This window comes from Tauraco erythrolophus, chromosome 21 (genome assembly GCF_009769465.1).
Source record: "Tauraco erythrolophus isolate bTauEry1 chromosome 21, bTauEry1.pri, whole genome shotgun sequence".
Lineage (NCBI taxonomy): Eukaryota > Metazoa > Chordata > Aves > Musophagiformes > Musophagidae > Tauraco > Tauraco erythrolophus.
Genome location: NC_141485.1, coordinates 966,377 through 986,442, shown reverse-complemented (window position 1 = coordinate 986,442; position 20,066 = coordinate 966,377). Strand labels below are relative to the sequence as shown.

The 20,066-nt window shown below is 39.8% G+C and overlaps 1 protein-coding gene across 2 annotated transcripts in view; it reads left to right on the top strand.

Annotated features, from left to right (window-relative positions):
• NLK (nemo like kinase) overlaps window positions 1-20,066 on the top strand; it is a 64,591-nt gene that overhangs the window by 22,145 nt on the left and 22,380 nt on the right. For both annotated transcript variants that reach the window (XM_086624795.1, XM_086624796.1), the window contains exons 3-4: window positions 11,110-11,239; window positions 12,831-12,886. In XM_086624795.1, coding sequence (XP_086480921.1) covers window positions 11,110-11,239; window positions 12,831-12,886 — 186 coding nt within the window. The remainder of the gene's footprint in view (window positions 1-11,109; window positions 11,240-12,830; window positions 12,887-20,066) is intronic.

The window sequence follows — 20,066 nt, the reverse complement described above, 5'->3', positions numbered from 1 at the left end:
AAGAGCCCTCTGGAAGAGGTTAATCCCACCTATCCCTCTCCTCCTTGAGTAGACAGAGCCAGCACGACTGACTTAGATCATATTTGACACGTGCTTACGCTGTCATTGTCACTGAAGAAGCAGTCTGGCTGTCTTCCCCTTTGTCTCAGCTCCTCATTTTCCTGCCTTCTCCTTCGCTGTGCCCGCGCAGGCTGAGCGGGTCTGGGAGCCCAGCAGCAGCCAGTAACCAGGTTAAGCACTGCCACACTCGGAGCCCGAGACTGGAAAATTGACTTCAAGCTGCTAAGGTTAGACAAAATGATTTGGCATCTGAATCGTGTAACTTCCATGAAGAATTGTCACAAAGCTTTAAAATGTGTTTTATATGCGTTGGTGAACACCACCGCTGGCGGACAAGAACTGCTTTGGAAGGTGAACTTTTCAGCCTGTGATTGGACAAAATACTCCTGATTTTTAAGCAAAGTCACTGGAGAATCTCGAAGGTTACCTTTGTCCTGTCTCACTTGTATTTGAGTCTTTGGAATAGTGGAATTGTTAAAGCAACTACGTTACTTTGCTTAAAAATTCAGTATACGTGTATAAATTTCCTTTTTATTCAATAAGAAACCTATCGTTATGTGTGCATCCATAGATTGTTTTGTTTTCTTAATGATTTCAAACATTAAGTGCATGCTTTCCTCACCTCTCCCTTCTGCTATCTAATAGTCCATTAAGTGTTGTTGATCACTTTTTGTTGTGTTTCAGTAGGACTCATTGCCTGTCAGTAATTCTACAAAGACCAGTGATGCCGGATCCGATGGCCTGTTCCTCTGTGTAAACTTGATGTGCCCAATCAAATATTTCCCAGAGAAGTGATTTGATAACTGCACACCCTCTCCCTGCCTTGAGAATTTCAGTCTTGAGAATTTCAGTCTTGAGAATTTCAGTCTTGAGAATTTCAGTCTTGAGAATTTCAGTCTTGAGAATTTCAGTCTTGAGAATTTCAGTCTTGAGAATTTCAGTCTTGAGAATTTCAGTCTTGAGAATTTCAGTCTTGAGAATTTCAGTCTTGAGAATTTCAGTCTTGAGAATTTCAGTCTTGAGAATTTCAGTCTTGAGAATTTCAGTCTTGAGAATTTCAGTCTTGAGAATTTCAGTCTTGAGAATTTTCTGGCTTTGTGAACTTTTCTAAAGGATTGTTACTTCTTCCCGTGCTCAAATATGTTTTGAGATATGCCAAGATGTGAGTGATTGTTACTATAAGAGCATAAAATACCTCTAAGCCTTTGCCAGGCAAAAGCAGAACTCTTTTACCTATTAACCTCAGTAGTTTTATTTTAAGCTGTTTGTGGCATTATGGATTTATTGCGATACCATGTACTGTAAAAGTGATATATTGGGTATCACATGGCCTTCAGTATGAGCTGCATTATTTGTTTAAAAGTGGCATATCAAATATGCTTGGGTGAGCAGCTGAAATGCTTGTGGGACCTGATTTATTAAATATCTTCGAGTATGGCTTTCTGCAAAAAGTCTGATTAAGAGTCAAGCAACTGAGGAAGAAAGTTCTCTGACTACTAAGAAAACCTTGGAAAGTAATCCTATTAAGTCTCCCCACTTCTGATAAGTCCTAATGTAAATTTGTAGGTATTCTTTATAAACATAAGGGAATGTTCACTTCCGTCTTAGAACAAACTCCATCAGCAGTTTCCCAGATTGCCCCTGAGAACATTCTTTCATTATCTTGTTTCTGTGTAATAATTGCCATGGAGTAGTCACAAACTTGTTTTTCTACCATTTGAAACTATAGAACAATGTGTATGTGTTGACCTGGATTCAGAGAGAGAGAAAGTTACTGTTGGCATAGTCTCCACCTTGAAAATTTGCCATCAACGTGGTAGAGAGTTGCTAAAGACTTATAATGCGTGGTTGAAAAGACTAAATGCCTGCAAGGATTCTTTGAGATAAGAATTGTCTTTGAAAACAGTTTAACTAGAGGTCTGGATGGTATCATTAATCCTTTCTGTAGTTCTATTACTCTGCAAAATTTTATTATTTCTAGAATGATTAGCCTGCGATGCAAATAGAAGCTACAGTTTTTGTAAAGTATCTTTTTTTCTTGATATGTTCTATATCAGACTTCTTTTTAAAACTTTTAGTGTAGTTCTTGAATATTTATGTTATATATAATCAGCAAAAAAAGTTTTCTGACAGATAGCAGAGCGGCCCTTCTGCACAGGGCACTCAGCTGCAATTCGGGAGATGCAGATCCCATTTCTGGCTCTGTCCATAAGCTCTCAGCAGGACCAAGGACCTGGTTTCCTGCTGTACCTGATCTGGTGTCATCATGAACTGCTCCCAAAAAACTGCCCCCGCCGTGTGCTCACCCAGCTTCCCCTCTGTCACACCGAGGGGTCCTGGGGCTTTGGGATGACTTCATTCCGCTTGTTCAGCACCAAATCTGCCTGCTCCGGCTGCTGTGCTGAGCTGGCTCCGCTTTTGGGCAGCCGTGGGCTATTTCCAGTGCCGGAGGAGGGCAGGAACCAGCAGCGAGTGGGAGCAGGACCTCCTCTTCCTGCAGCAGCTTGCAGCTCTACGAGATAGCGTGGCATGAAACCACGCCGCCGGTAAATCACCTTTACACGCGCCTCCTTATCTGACTTGCCTGTTGAAAGGGTAAAAACCTTTTACTTGAGATAACACCGTGTGTCTGTGATGGTTTGGAGACTCCAGCAGAGCAAGGGCACGTGTGCCTGAAAGCTTGTCCGCTTTACACTGGTTTGTTCCAGTGAAACAACTGGAGTTCTGGTTGCCCTAGTGAAAAACGCGACCTGCAAAGCCAGCGTGGCCGTTAGTGAGCCAGTTCTGCCCTACTGCTGTGGAGAGAGGTGTCCGTGTTCTGGTAGATTTTACTCTCTTTTAAAGAAAAGATAAAACAAAATGATAATATAGTTGTTCTTGTACGGTAGGCAGGTTTAGATTTATTGGTGAGTACAGGACTAGGTATGGAAGAATTACACAAGGTGGACTGTAAGTGCCTTGCAGCCCTTAGTCCGGAACGCGTATGATGCTTTCTGGTTCGGTACAGAAAGCTTGGCTTGGCTTTCAACTTCATTGTGGATTTGTGAAGGAATTTGTAAAGTTTTGGTGTCTGAAAAAAATGGGCAGTGTTTCAAGAGGAACATTTCAGTCTCATATTAAGCATTCAAATATATGTGTATTTGATTTTTTTTTTTTCTTTTTAACAAGAGCCAAAGTCTGGAATAAGATAAATTGTCTTGTTTACCTGTATCTTGAGCTCTTTACTTTCAAGTTTATGTTTCTTTTCCCTCGCTTTGACTAGAGGGATCATTTTTGTTGCGTTTAGAAAAGGAGAACTGACCAAACTGATGTTACGGAGGAAACTATTCAAAATACCATGTTACCAATTACATTAAGAAATCAAGAATAGAAAAATAACTTTCTGTAATGTTTTGGCTTTAGTAGTCTTGGTGTTACCTGTAATGGTAGGTGATACAGCTACAACAAATAGTTATTAGTAACCGTTAGTCACCGTTTTTTAAGTGGCTGAATCGTGAAGTCATCTAGTTTAAGTGGAAATTAGTATAAATGTTTTCTTTCCTTTCTAATGTTCCCCTTAAGTACTAAAAACCCGTTAAGGAGGAAGAGCATCTTCCAATAACTTTTTTGAATTTTACAAAATGTACTGTTTGATAATTTTTAAAACTTAATATTCTACTGTTATTGTGCAGGCAAAGTGTGAGTGACAAGGGGAGACAACGGGACACCGTTAACAGGCCACCAGCAAGAGGAGGGGGTTGTGATCCCGTTGTACCAACGGACATGCGGCCAGGCAGCCCGCTCCTCTGGCAGCACCCAGACTGCTGGTGTGAGCTCAAGTTCATTGTGCTGACAGACTCGTAATGCTGCAAAAGCAAAACCTGTGACTTGGTTTGGGAGTATTAAAAGTAGCTTTTTGCAGTGGTTTACGCAGCGTCATAAAGAATCCTAAATGACTGGGTGTTCTCACAGAGACAACTGGAAATCATATAATTCTCAGAGGCGTGATTAAAGCCAAACTGGATATTCCTTGACATGTTTTCCCCTCCAAATTATATTTATTAACTTATTTTTTACCCCATACCTGTATGTAATTTTTTGCTAAGTTATTTTTGGTTTAAATCTTGGTCTCTTATCTCTTTATCCCCAGCTACAGTTGATGCTTAATAAGGGAAACCTTTGCAGACTTCAGTAGTAGCTTGAAAGAGCACCCCAGTGACTGTGCGGAGTGCTGGGTGGGTTCCTGCCTGCTGGGCCCTTTACTGCTGGATTCACCCAGGGTGTGATATCCTAACAAAGCAGAGGAGGGAATTGAAATGTGTTCTTCTGAGAACAGCAGTAAGTAAAGCTGCCTTTCTAGTTGTTCTCTCAATTAGCTCCTAGGAGATTTCCGTGCTTTTCTAGTTTCTCTTGGGGATGTGTGACCTGATAGCAAATTGCTATAAATAATTATTTTACTGGTATCAAAGTAGGTACTGTACACAAACACAAAGCAACATTTTCAGCATTGGATGCTGTAAATACCAGTTTTTCATATAGGCTTTTTTTTTCCTTCCTTTTCCTGTTCTTTGGAATACAGTTCTGACATTTTTGATCTTTATAACTTTGATTGTTAGTTTTGTGCTGAAAAATGAAGTGAAATTGCTGTCGAGTGGTGTAAAGCTCACAAGCTAAGGCAAGGGGGTGAGGAGCAGTGTGAAATTGTTGCAGCTATGGGGGAAAGAGTAGAGGAATTGCTTTCAATCTGGATATTGCAGGTGATCATTACTTGTTTGTAGAAGTGGATTATTTAACAGAAAAAAGAAATGGGCCTTAAATGCATATGCTGCAGCAACCCCATTTAACTCATTCCTTTATCAGAGACTGCAGCAGGAGCATCAGGAAAACACTGATTTTTGCTATATGGAAGCATTTGAAAAAACAGCTGAGCAGACACCCCAGGCCTTGCTTACACAGCCGTGATGAAGTTTAGCAGTTCTGTAATATGTTCAGCCCTTCTTGTTTATTAAATGGGTCCTGCAGCTAGTAAAAATGGATTTGTGGTAGCTATCAATATAAATTGATAGTCAGTAATATTTGATTAAAGACCAACCATTTTTTCAAATCTTTCACTCTCGCTAGTGAGGCTGTGTGGCAGCTGCAGTCCTGGGAGAAGTGTAAGAATGAGCAGGACGCTGATGCTCGCTGGTGTTGGTTACCTGGTCATGTTCTGACCTAACAGGATCCAGTGCTCCTGGGGAGCTCCTTGTGGATACGGAACTGAAGAGCTGTGGTGCTGAGCACAAAGCGCCGCCAGTTCTCGCGAGTGAGGCTCAGCAACAGAAGAGGCTTTGGGAATCAGCAGTGAGAAGGTTTAAGTGTATGACTTCCATCAGAGAGAAGATGGATATCCATTTCATATTTTGGGGGGCAGTGGTTGAAAGGATTTTTAGGCGTTCAGCAGTTACTTTCATATCCATATAATCTTTCTAAGATAATTTGAATTTTTTTGAAAAGATTAGGAAGGGGGTTAGACGAAGTACAGGATTTATACTGATAGGGGAAAAAAAAAAGTTATGTCGTTTGTATTACTGTTCATGTGTCAGTAACATTGATTTATGAGAAATTTGATTTAGTCAACTATAAACTGCCTCGTGACTTTCTGCAGGGCAGATATAAACTTGCTCAGCTGTAGATGGTCAACATTCACGCCCTAAAATTTATTTTCAGTCTGAACTAGTTTTTGTAAAAGCTCACTGTTGGGTTCCTGTGTTTGTTTGCAACTAGCACAATTTTGTAGCAGTACAGCTGAAGAAAATGAGCGTTTCAAATCCATCAAAAATCCTATTTTAGGTATCTTTTTACAATGGCCTTCACTTCAAACTTTCTGGTTTTCATTTGTCTATTGAAACTCCAGAGATGACTTTCTTTGAATTTGTCTTGGATTCAGATTTTTACCTTTGATTGTGTTACTGGGACAGTCGTGCCCCGTATCGCCACCGTTGCTGCTGGTGGCACAGCTCCGAGGCAACTGGCAGGAGCAGAAGTTGTGCATTTGGCTGTTGTTGCAACATGTAGATGCCATTTGATTTAGGTGATGAGGTCAGAAAGATAAAACAGTTGTTATGGCTTACTTTAAAAGTCGCCACAGGCACAGCTACAGAGGCAGTGTAACTGAAAATCAGGGAATGCCAGTAACTTTAATGCCATTCTGTATTGTAACTTTTCCGTAGTTTTGACAGTGTGAGAGGACTACTTCTGCTCTTTTAAAATAATGTATTGAATTTCGGACTTTGCCTGAAAATGCCTTGGGTTACTATTCTAAGACTGAATTCTGTTTTTCTGTTTTAATATTTTATTAGAATTGGGAGTGACTATTTTAATCTATAGTTCAATTAAGAGGACACCTTTTGAGGTCTTCTGGTGATTTTATGTGGCACTATGTGAAGAGTATACATGAATGTAAGTTATAGGTTTAGTAGCTTGATTTTTAGACTAATAAAATGAAAATGTTAGCAGTTTGTACTTCACATTTCGCTTTGTTAGGCAGGACTATGTAGATAGCTATGTTACTGTAAAAATCCGATGTTCCGTATATGCATTAAAAGCACTCTGTGCGTAATATTTAAACAATTTATGTGAAGTTTAGGTTGAGGAGTAACTGGTCGTTCCGACAGAGAGGTTTTGGACAGGGTCGCTTTCAGGGGGGCTGTGGAAGCTGCCTTCGGAGCGGTTCGTTAGCTCTGCAGCCGACGGGATAACGGGCGCGTTGCGGGAGCGGGGGGGGCTCGTTCAGCCCCAGAGAAAGGAAAGCATCGCTCCGTAGCAGGCGGCAGCACCGGCCGCCGCGCTCGGGTGCTGTTTGTGCTGAACCAGAGCAGCTGCTGCCCGGGGTTCGGAGAGAACAAACTCAACCTGGCGTGAAATTACCGCCCCTCCATGCCCGTTCACTGGAGTTATAGTGTTACCAGCTACCAGTGGGACTGGTCTTTGCGGGAGGAATAACAAGAAATGCTACTCTGTGAGTTTTACCTTAAAACATTAACAAGCCACAGTGCAAACTTTGAAACCGTGTGTTATGGTCCATCTAAGGGTAGATATCATGGTGTTTTTCTTCTCAGTTGCTGCAGTGATGTTTATACTTAGAAGATTTGGAAAAAGACAGATAGGAAGTTTCTGAACGGAAATATGGTTAAAAGGTGGCTGTTAAAGACAACTCCAAAAGGGCTGGAGCGTAGGTTCCCAAAGCTGTGTTGCACCTACTGACACATGCAACCTCCGAGCTATGTCGTGGGGGCGGAGAATCAGTATCAAAATCCTCAAGTACCCAACAGATGATTCCCCTTTGCTCAGTTAGAAATGGACGAGCGAGCGAGTGGAAACTTGTTCCGGTATTTATTCCCCTTCCTGCGGATCGGTTTCATCCTGACTGCTGACAGGTGGAATTTCAGGAACAACTCTGTCGCCCGCCTTGAATTCAGCGTCGTCTTGTTGGTGCCGCTGCAGCAGCGGGACCCGGACGTGGCTGCAGATCCGCGGGGTGCGTCGTTGCCGCGGGGCTGCTGTTTTCCCCCGTGCGCTCCAGTCCACGGCGCGTTTTGTCCAAAAAACCTTTGGGACATTGATGGTGAGGAAACACGTGAAGATCAGAGAGGACTCTGATATGTGCTTTGTCAATCCGGCAACGTAGGATTTTCCTCAACAATTTGGGCTTTATTAGTCTTTAAGCCCAATACCAAAGCAAAGTTATTGCTCTTTTTATCGGCTGATTAATTGCAGGGTGTTCAAGTGCTTTTTCAGTTTCTTGTATCTGCTGCACATCGATATGTGAATTGTATTGCATGAATTTATGAAATTTTAATGTCAAAAATACCTGAAATTTGAAAGCTCATTCCAATATGTTATTTGCTTGTTAACATTTACAGAATGGGTTATTCTTCTGTAACTAACCGGAATGGTGTCCTTCTGTCGTGATAGTGCTCAAATTTAGAAGCTGACTGCGATAGACACAGCCTAAATATACAGCTAGGAGCTTAAAAAGCTTGTGAGTTTATAAAGCTTACAGTCTCCAGAAGAAGAGGAAGAGCGTTTAACGAGGCCGCGAGCTGCCTGCAGCTGGTTCTGTGGCAATGGACTTCCTCTTGCCGTGAGGAGTCAAGGTGATGGCCGAGTTTGAGACGGATTTTCATCGGTCACGGAAGATTGCGTTGCTTGTTTACGTGTCTGTCTGCAAAAATGTTGTTGGTTGTGACTACCAGTTGCTTTAGGTCTGTCCACTGCAGGTTCTATTAAGCTTCTGTAATTTGAGGTAAAGCAAACAAAAAACCTATTAAATCCGTGAAGCTGCAGCTAACTTCTTCAGTGAAGTAAACCTGAAGTAAACAAGTTGCCGTTGCTTTTTGCTTTAGACTCTTTTTGTGTTGTGCAGCCCCTGGACATGATCATTGAAGACTTTTCAGTCTCTCTTTAGAGAAAGTTGTATATGTTTAGCACACGAATTTATTATGGATAGTGGAAATGGTAGAAGTAGATGTCAGCCCTCTCAGATAAGCTGTCTGGATCTTAACTGTTGTTTTATTCTGTCTTCATACCAATTGAAACAATTTTAGAGAATTAATTTGTTTAGAGTGTCAAATAGCAATTGTGTCTATTTAAAGAAAATTCTTTTGTTGTAGTTATGGTTTTTAGCTAAGTTTCTAAGAAAAAGCAATGAAACAAAACCACATACTTAATTTTCTTCACCTTATTCAAAAAGAATTGTAGAGCATGCTCTAAATATGCTATAATATAGCATAAAATACATTTTGAAGGTTTTAAATCAAATATTTTTCATAGCCAAGATAGCTATTTAACTCTTTTTTTAACTGTACTGTTGAATATAACGTAGCTGAGGAAGGTGCTTGTGGTCTGCTGTGGTATTAACAGTCGTTTGTGAGGAAATTTCATGTTGCCAAAGGTCTTAGGTCTTGCATCTGCGTGATGCTGTAGTGCATCATCATTGTGATCCACTAGTGGAATTTCTCCCATAGCTGTGAATATCCTCTTGACGGCAGTTGTGTGCGCAACGGTCAGCAATAGTGTCAAAACTCCAAAGGGAAAAATTAGTAATTCGGTAGCATCTGCAGGGTAATCAGTGAGGCTTTTTATGAATAAAATGTTACGACTTTGTTTTTGTAGCAAGAATATATCTATTTAATTCCCAGGAATCAGCAGCTTTTAAGTGGGTTGGTTTTTTTTTTTACAGGTTAGAGGTTTGGTGGTTTGTGCTTTTTTGTTTTGTTTTGGTTTTTTTAAAAGCTGTTAAAAATGTGATGGGGGCCAGAAATGCTGTCTCATAAAGAGAGAAGAATACCACTAATTAGCTCATCAGTGGTGCTTGACCTCGTGAGCAGTGGGAGCTCTCAGCTCATGCTGAGATCAAATTTATCTGAATTTGTGAGCCACTGCCTGGTACCGGCCCTGCTGTGTGTCATTCAGATCCTGCCTCTGCTGTCATCCCGAAGCTCCGGGCCAGCCTGAAAGGTCCCTGCTCATGGTGAACAGTACCTCGTTTGCAAACAGGCTCGTTGAGGTTCACCATCATCTGTGAATGAAGTTACTGTACAGTGCGAGGGAGGATGTTTCAGTCTGGCCAATGGTGAGTTGCAGTAACAGTGGATTTTCTGTAGCTCTTCCAGTTTTCATTCCCTTTATTTCCAGTTTCGGCTAGAGGCAAGAGGCAAAGGTCCTGGAGAAAACAGGAAGCATCTTGTGAATTAGAAGACTTTTTCAGATTCTTTTCAGCTCTGTGTTTCCCACCATAGAAATAGTCTGGTATCAACTTTCCCAAGTCCTCCTCTGCCCCTTATTTAAAATATAAATATGCAGTGACTTTTAACAAGTGTTCTAGCCAAGCGTGCTGGGATAGTTCTCCGTTGACTCCCAACCACTAGTATCAGTGGCTACTTCTGACTTTTTGGATTGATAGAATTGTTTTGTATTTTGAAGCCAGATGTGGTACTTGGAGATAAGGCAGATATTTGATTACCCCATTCTAATTTTTTGTTTAGGTACTTAAAACAAGGTGGACCTGAGACAAAAGAAGAAGCCTTCCTTGTGCTCTATAGGAGAGTCACATGATAAGTAGAAAAGCCAGCAACTTTTAAGGACTACTGTAGTCATCAGGGTACATAGCTGGGTGCAGATTCGTATGTGGTTACGGAGTTGCACTGAGAAGAAAGTTATTTTGATCATCCCTATAAAAATATGCAGAAAAAAAATCAAGGTTTCCTAACAACTGAAGATCTAGAAACCCTGTTTTGTAGGGAGGTTTGAGAAGTCTCACCTTAAAAACTGTGATTGGGAATTGAGGCACCTTGCTCTAGTTTTATGGTTCTCATTATAAAATTCTATTTTCAGAATCTAATTATTTTAAATTAAAATACTTGCCATGTGCAAAGCACCGTATAATTTCTGAACTACTGTACTTGCATCCCATAAGCATTATGGGAGAAAGACAGGTATCATGCCTGTTTTACGTTTGTGGAAACTTAGATACCATGTGCTGTTGCTTCTCCAGATGTGAAGTGATTTAGTGATAGATCAAGTAATAGTCTTACACTTGCCAGTGCTCTGTCAGAATGGGATTATTAAATTTTTTGCCCTCTTAGGAGGGGAAGAAGAAAGCAGTGGACCCGACAAAATCAAATCTGTGTAACTGAGAAAATGTTTTACTTTAATAAGTTCTTTTTTGGGAGGTGAACAAGTTGTTTGTCATCATATCTGCTCCACAGCTCAAGGTGTTGATCTAACTTTGAGCTGCAGTGTCTACAGCGGCAGGTGGTATATGCAGTGATGTCCATGTGTCCAGAAACTTAACAGCTACCAGGCTTGGCTGGGTATGTGTATATGTACTTGATCACACTGCATTTGGTACAGACTCTGGTAAAGTGCATAATGCCCTTTGCTTAATCTTTTTTCCCTAGAAGTGTCTTCACATTGTTTTGACTCACCGTCTAAGTTGAGAATGATAAGAACTCTGAACTATTTTTTTCTGGTTTAGAAAAATTGTCTAACAGTAGTATGTGATGTTCTAAATCTTTTATTCTGTAGGTCAGTAACAGATCCACGAGATGGAAAGAGAGTTGCACTCAAAAAGATGCCCAACGTCTTCCAAAATTTGGTCTCTTGTAAAAGGGTCTTCCGGGAGTTGAAGATGTTGTGTTTTTTTAAGCATGACAATGTAAGTAAATTCAAAGTAATTTTGAAGTCTTTAATAAAGCCTAATTGTAAAATGGAGCTATCTGTAACAAGTATTTTTTTCTTTTAAATTATAGAATAACTAAAATCCTTTAAAAGCTTTCTGATTTTATGGTTATCAGATTTCCTGGAAACTCAGGTATTACTGTTGCAAACACTATTAAAAATGAAATTATCAAGAATCTAAGGATATTCATAATTTCCCTTCCAAAATGTTTGCCAATAGACAGACAATACACTTCCACCTAATCTTATTTTAGGCTTTAGATGAATGTCAGTCTGCACAAAGCTATGCCAGCTGGAGATGCTTTTGCTTCCAAGCTATTTCTTACTCCCATCTTCCTCTCCCCTTTGTTGGAGTTTATTGCTCTCTCAGCTCTTCTAGCGGAGTGGTTGTACAAGCACTCCCAAATAAATCTGCTTTAGGTAAAATCAGCTAGGTTAAGTTAAAACATTTTAAAAACTATTTGAATTGACCCATATGGTTGTGTCTGAAGTGAATCACAAAGTACTTGCAGAAGCTTGTGCAACTATGGATGTGGTAATCTCTCCCATTGATGAGCAGTAGGGAGCATGTTGGGAGTACTGTCTTCTCCTAGTAGAATGGGGTCAGGAAGTGGGTATCTGTTTCAGAACCTTCTTTCACTGCTTTTCCTCCTTTTTAAAGTTTACCTTTTTTGTCTGAGGGTATCATATTCCAAGAAAGATTTTATTTGTGATTAAGCCCTGGGTTCGGAGAAGTGGTGGTGTTAGTGGTGGACTGCCTTGAAAGCTTGTACCAGATTGCAGAGTCATACCCCGCCCCACTATCCCCAATCCTTGGGAGACAGATTCTGGGATAAGATTTCTTTTGAACTGGTACCTTAAACTGCTCCTCTCCAGAGTCTTCATTATGGAGAAGATTTAACTGAGGGCTATAAAATTAAGTACAAGCATCTCTGTAAGCAGTCAGAAGTTGAGCCTGATAACTGCTGAAGTTTGTGTACTTCACCTAAATGTTGTAGGTATTCCTAGGACAGGATCTAAAAGACTACACCAGGGTAGTATTTTCTCCTGTGGGAGGATGTAAATCCTGTGCTGTTGCCTTTCTACCTTTTTGCTTTGCACAGAACGCTGAGCTTCTGACTCAGAATGTGAACCACTTTGGGTTTTGTAACTCCCATGTGGAAGTAGTGTATCACAAAACTCTTAAAGGTGAAAGGCAGAACAAAGTGTATTATCTTTTGCTTTTGCATTTCTTTGCTAGAATTACTTCTTTCAAATATTTTATGGTTATACGTGTTTTTGAAATAAACTGATTTTTATTAGGTAGATAAATTTGTGCTTTTAAGCTAGTACTTGAACAGCTGGAGAAAGTTTCTTGAATTAAAAAGAGAGAGAGACTCTGAATGTTCAGAATATCTGACTTGGTGGGCTGTCAAATTCCCACGTGCAATGAGACAGGACATTGACCTGTCCGTGTGGAATAGGACAAAGCTAAGCTCTGTAAGAAAGGTGCAATCTGACTGTCTTTTTGAAAGGAATTTGGTTTTGTTTGACCAGGATAGGTCTTGATCTTGTGTGGTGTTTCCTAGGTACTCTCTGCCCTCGACATACTCCAGCCTCCACACATTGACTATTTTGAAGAAATGTATCCTAAATATAAAATAGAGCATCTTAATTGAGGTAGGTGTAATTTTTGTTAGCTTAGAAACTGCAAGTAGTTGGTGGGGTCTATGAAATAGAACTACAAAACCTTGAGCCTGACTCTGAACAGTTTTATCTGAAGAAGTGATCTGTGCTATCAAGAACTCTTAGATGGTGTTAACGTTGGAGGTGAGATGGTGCAGGATGGAACGTGAAGCTGTGAATATGTAAGAGCCAGTGGCTGCTGGGTGTTGTGGTGCTCACCAACAGATACTGCTGCTACTAATGGTGATTCCCCCAAAATATTTTTTTGAAAACTATATCCAATAATTAATTTCCTCTCAGTTATTAGTACCTTAAAGTACTACCTGGTGTTTTCAGAGAGAGCTACTGTCACGTGCTTTGAAACCATGACTTTTCAGAGATTTCAGCTGACTAGTTGGGTGGTGGCTTTCCTCGTTCTGCCTCTGTCTCGATCAAGAAAGCAGATTTCACACAGACGTGTGCTGTGGAACCTGTCGCTGATGGAAAGGTACATGCTGCCTACGGGTCACTGTTATAAATTCGAGTTTTAGTGCATAACTGGACATGAGAACGTTTCGGCGTTTTTTTCGTTTTTCAAACTTTGTTTGGGTTGTCTTCTATTTTTGCAGTTGGGAATTTCTGCACTCTTAAATCCTGAGAAGTCAGTCATTGCCCTGGCCAGGCTCCTTCTGACTCTGGTCGGAACAGAAGTTCTGTGACTCGGAGCAGATCGGTTTAGTACTTACTCCAGTTTTAAAATGGCTAGAAATTACCACAATGAATTAAGTACAGATTTTCATGGTACAGAAAGTATCTAGAAATACTGTGAGATTTAGAACAAAAAAATATTTTAAGTAGGGGCAATTCTGTTCTCTGCAGAGACTTTACTAACTACAGACTAGGAATGATAATGAAGATTGTCTGCTTAGATTAAACCCACTGACTGTTGTCATCTTCACGCTATTTTAAAAGTCTAACATGCTAAGATCCAATTTTTGAGAAGTTTTTTAGCTAATAAAAAATGAGCTTGATAATTAGCACTGAATGAGATTTTTTGTTTGTATTTTATTTGTTATATGTGTGGAAAAAAAGTCCTTCACCAGACTCCTGCCCACAAGTTTCAAGATTATTTGCAGAGTTTTATGAACTGTTCAGCTATTTTTACAACATGCTGTTAGTAACAAAATATCCTTTGTAGAGTTTAGTAAAAGTGATATTTTAAAGAGCAGATAATCAAATATCCTAACACATTGACATTTCCATTATTAAATTAGCATTTCAGTACAGGGATCTGCCATACAGCTGAGGTCAACTAATAGACTTCCGTGTTTTCTGTGGAAAACCCCAAAAACAAACACTGGAAATGAATTCAGTGCTGAATTGTTGAAAGCAAACACTTGAATCACAGCATATTCAATTATGTGTCACCTCATCGTACTGCTGCTCTTGTTAGAGCTTTGCTTGCAGTCGTTCCAGTTTAAAATTCACAACCAAATTGTGCAAATAAAAACTTTCTCCTAAACCCAAAATTGTTACCAAAATCCCCTTGTAGATCAGGCAAGGCATAACAAAGTGTCTGTTATAAGCCTATGTAAGACGCCTGCCAATCAATCTTCATCTGAAAATGTGTGCATATATGTTCAGGAGCATCTGTAAAATGTTCTGATTGCGGATTTGGGGTGGTTTTCTAAAATTATATAGCTTTTATACAATCGCAATTGGGACCTGAGAGCTTTTTCTGTTAACTGGGTGCATAGTAATAGTTAGGTTTAAAAACAACCCACAAAAAAGAATGCCCTGTCCCACAGATGTCCTCATCAAGATTCTGCTTATCTTACAAGTAGCTTTATTCTGCTGGTGTCAGTCTGCACTGGAGCTGCTTGAGCTTTGAGTGCACCAGCTTACTCTTATGGTTAGAAGGTTATTTTTTAATTACTGGTGGGTCTTAGCTGGTTTTTGTATGACCCACTTTACAAGACAATTAATGGGTGGAAAATTGTCACTCTTTATTTTTAGATAAACTGAACGTTGTGAAATATGGTTTGATCTATTTATAATACCTTGAATTGATTGGTGAAGAAAGTAGGTGTGTTTTAAACTTGGTGATTTTAACCGAAGCACAGCGTGATTTACTGACTGATAAACAGCATCATTGGTTGAAAATATTGCCATACTATACTAGGGCTGCTTCGTATGAATGTTAGATAAAGCTCTTAAATTTTGCTTAGATATTTCTTTTATGTGAACAGCATATAAGTAGTCTTCAAAAGCTGGATTTTGGTTGTTTGCACTAGTTCAATGCCCTCGTTTTATAATGAGTCATATGAGTTATAAATCAGATCTAGGTTAAGGATTACTCCTTCCGTGTAATTGTACAGTCAAGAATATTTAAATGGGATAAGCTTATTTTTGTGAGCTTAGCTACTGCCAAGTTTTGAATATAAACCCAGAAATGTTAGTTTTATTCATGGTTAACTGATTTTGAGTCATTCTGACTAGTATTTTATAAGGCTGTCTTTTTTTAATTTGTTTGAATTTCTTGACTCTAATATTAATAACAGAAGACTATTTGCTTTGTGTAGTTGTTTTTCTCCTTTCTTTTGACATAATTACAGTACACTTACAGCCCTTAAATTCGTTAGAAGAATGAATGAATAGGTGTTTCAGTTTATTTGCACGTTTTTAATTGCATGTGCTTCTGTTTAATGGAGTATAAGGAGAACTTATTTCAGGTCCGTTTTAAGAAGATCGGGCAACTACATTCCATATTTGGGGGACGTAGTTGTAAAAACTTCCTTTGTTGATCCACTAGTAGAGTTCCTAAAAATATCATAGTGATGTTCCATTTTTACAATAAGGTACATTGATCAGTGATAAAAGCATAAAGGGATTGAGATGGTGCTGCTTGATTTCCTTTCTTCTTTCTAAGGAGCTGTAGTGCCCTTTTTGGGGAAAGGAAAAAAAAAAGTAAATGAATTGCTAAAATGTTATGGATGATGATGTGTTGCAAATCAGCTGGTAGTTTCTGTTATTCAGTGTCTCCTGGGTACTAGCAGGAATTGCAAAGTATATTTTGTAAACAGAACTAATTATAAAACTGACTTAAAATTTTGGTGATGAATTAAAATATTTCTTAGGAAACTGGTGATGAATAAAGGAGTTCTAATCTGGTGAAATTTTTGTTTTAGAATGAAAATTCTTTGCAAACTCTTAGATTGAGATATAATTTGAATGTATAATGAGGTTTTAGATCAAAAAACTTTGTGAGCATTTAGCATCTTATGCGGGTATTGATACTTTTGCCAATATCACTACGCAAAAATTAACAGATAATGGAGCATATATTATTCTGAGTGTCTGTCTTGAGAAAATAAATGAAAAAGACGTTGTTAGTGAATTTTAGGTTTTTTCCTGTTAATCATTTATTTCATCATTAAGCTGAAGTTCAAGGCTGATCCCTGGTGGAACAGAAGCGCAATGCTGATGCACAGCCGTGGGTGCAGTTTTGGTTCTGTGTGTGCCCGTGCCCCTGGGCGGGCTGACCTGGCGTTAAATCCTGTCGGTTGCCAAGGTAAATAGTGACGTGCAGGTTTTGCTAGAGCATCTGAAAGGCATTTCATTACAGTTAATGTATCTGTTAATTCTTGATTGAACTCATACGGCAGTGTTAGGTTTAAGGTTGGGCTTGATGATCCTAAAGGTCTTTTCCAACCTGAATGATTCAGTGTTTTAAAGCTCTTATTTTACCAATTACAAAATCTTCTGCAATTGATCGTAATACTGAATTGTGCAACTAGAGATACACAGGTGTTCTCTTTTAAGAACTATCCTAAGTTTCTATAGTAACTTTTTGAAAACATTTTCCATCAGCGTGAATATGGGAAGCAGCTGAAAAGACATCCCTTTTGTCAGTCTCGTTATACTGACTGGGAAAGGTTTTACTACTAGTAAAAGCAAAGGTGTGCAGCAATTCTTTTCCATCGATCTTATTAAGAGGTGAAGGAACGGTTTTCTGACAGATTACAGAGTAAATCCCTCACATATGTAGGGTGGAAGAGGGTAGACAGGGACAAGATGGTGGTTTCTCCAGGGGACAGTGACAACACTGTTGGGGTACCCAGTCGCGTATGCTCAGGCTTCCTGTTCTTCCACAGTATCCTTAGAAAGAGTTTCCTTGTTTAAGTAGCCTTCTGAAATGTCACTGGGGCAAGTTCCTCTGGCCAACAGACCAACAAATTGAACAGGGACCTCAAGGACCAAGAGGATGAGTATACTGTGAAGGCTACGGGTTGCTGGTTTGCAGCTGGTAGCACAACAGTTTCTGTTGCTGGGTCGGGCAGAATTGCAACGTAGATTCTCACTGGATATTCATGAGAAGGAATAGCTCGTGGTACTTTCAACAGGTAATGAAAGCATGGTGGCTTTATTGTCAAACTGGGGAACTGGATGAGAGGGAGTCCTGGATGCCTGCATGAACGAACAGCCTGCCACAATGGCTCTGCTCTCTCTATACCATGAGGCTCTTTTGCCCTGGGTTAGAATTTTGCTTTATTCAGCAGTAAAGTTGCAATACCTTTGTTCCAGTGTTTGCAAAATCTAGTTGGATAATATTGCCTGGAACTGAAAACTACTTCCCTAGTATGCATTGATAGGAAATGATTTCTCTCGAGAAGATTGTGTACGTATGGGAAAACACCAGGGAGGTTTTAAAGTTGAATATCGTGTATTGTTAGGGGTGATCTTTCAGGTAGGATCTGCTGGCAGCATGTGCCTGGCTGTCAATGATTCAGTAAAAATAGACTGAAATTTTCCCCTCTTGTCTTTTTAATTTTAAACCTTTTATAGGTACTTAATAAATTATCTTAATTCCTAATTTAAGGATTATGACTTGATTTTTGAATGACCTGAAACGACCCTATGAGAGTAAGTTCTAAAATATTGACTCTGACTGGAAACTTCACACTGTGTGTTTGACTTTGGGTGTTGCATTTTTTAAAAAATGTATTTTAAAAGCTATTTGTAGAGTAAATTATCAGTAGTAGTTAGTTTATCCCCAGATCTACTACTGATTAATCCACATTCCCTCTTGCACTGTTTTGCTTTTTCCTGCTGGTGGAAGTATTTGATAATTGTACTGCATCTGTGAAATATCAGAGTAGTGATCTGCAAGAAGTGCTTTGTAGCAAAAAGTGCATTTCCCATTTGAATATAAAATTCCAGTGACCTCAAGACCAAATAAATAATCAAGTGAAATTTTGAAACTAATGCTGTGAAGTAGTGGAGTTTATTTTTGTATTCTGCAGACAGCTCCTGCCCTGCCTCGGAGGAATGGCTCGCTGTTCCGCTTCAGGCACGTGGTTTTTACTGACACCAGAGAACCTGCATGTCTTACTCTTGCTAACCACAGCATACAGCCAAGAAAACTTGTCACAACAAGCCTGTGCACAACCTTGCAGGTGTGATGTGAGGTCTGTTTGTCTTTCCCAAAACAGAGCTTCCACAACACTCAAGCTTGGTTTTACAAATACATAGATAAAATTCCTTAGATATGAAAATGAGTGATTTTTGTTGTACCTGATACAAAATACGGTGCTACTAAACTGCAGGTGATTAATACCAATGCCATTAACTCAGCTGGTTGATGACGGTGCCTCTGTGGAAGACTGGGCACTCCTGATGAGTTTTGAAACTGGGCAGGAGCAGAGATGGGAGTTGCTGCTTCACCAGTTCACCGAAGCACCTCTCTCGCCGTGCCCCAGCTCAATTCAGTTGAAAGGCTGAATTTTCTCAGTATTAGGAGCTCACTGAGAGCTTTGAAGCCCTCTCCTTACACAGAAGTGAGATTCAGATGGAGCTTGAGTATTTTCTTCCTGGTATGAAAAACTTTTTAAAATTTTCCCGCAACTCCAAAACCACGTGCCTCCAAAAAGCCTCTGCTGTTCCTTGTCTGTGGTCTGGGACACGTGCCGTAGATTTGCCATCTCTACATGGCATAATTAGAGGTCACTTGATGGCAAATATACTTAGGTCAGTCATTTTACCTGTAACAGAGAAGTCAGCAAATTTTGGACATAAAAAATAATTTAGGCATTAGATTCATTAAGGTTTTTTTTAATAATTATAACATTATTTTTACATGGACCAAGTATTTTTTTTTCATGTTTTGGGTATTGATACAAAATTAGGATGTTCCAGAAATATTTCTACTAGGAAGCTATAAAGTCTGCAAAGAGTTAGAAAAGAACAGAGGTGGCATCACAAACTAATCTTGATGTGATCCTAATGTAAAAACACGTATAACTAAAATATATTAAAATAGGAGAAACCTTCTTGTCCCCATTTTATAGAAAATTCTGAAATATATAAGAAAGACTTTGTGTGGATTGTTTTTTAAAAAAGCATGTTTCTTACAGTATCATGCAGATAGACACCTCCACTCCACTGTTAGCATCCAGCTGATCCACCTTCCCCAGAACTTGTTCACAGAATGCTGGCCTCTTCCCAGAAAAGCAGTCTGTAGAATTGGGGTTTGAGGTATGCAGAGACCTCGTAAAGAAGGATCCAAGTCATTCTGGGAACACCACATCACAGAGTGTACTTTATTCCTTTTTAAAGTTTGCCTGTCGCTTGGTAAAATTGACCCGCTCAGCAGGTCTCCCGACCAAGACAGTAAGTGAAGTTCTTTTGTGTCGTGCATTTGCCTTGATAATTACTCTGAAGCAAATTGGTACATTTGTGGTTCTAATTTTATACAGCTACTTAACTAATTACTGCTGTCAGTAGCAATTTGTTATCTGGTAGTGATGTTCAGCTTAGCTGCACGTTACGGCCGCAGTGCCCACCTCAGAGCCACCGTGTTTCACGGTTTGGCTGAAAACCAGGGAGCTGCAGGTGCCCATCTGAGGAGCGGGCTGAAACCCCGCAGGGTTCGTGCCGTTTGGTTTTGCGGAACGTTTGTAGTTCTGGCCGGAGTGAAGTCGTTGACCCGCTTGGATACCAGCTGTTGAAGGGGCTGCCACGTTTGCAAAAGGCAGGAGCATCAAGGAAGGGCTCCCTTTGCTCTTGTTTAGAGACCCTCATTAAATTATCTAGAGACAATAATCAGATAGCTGCTGTCCATGCTAATGGCACCTCTGAGCCCCTGTCAAGAGAGCTTTATT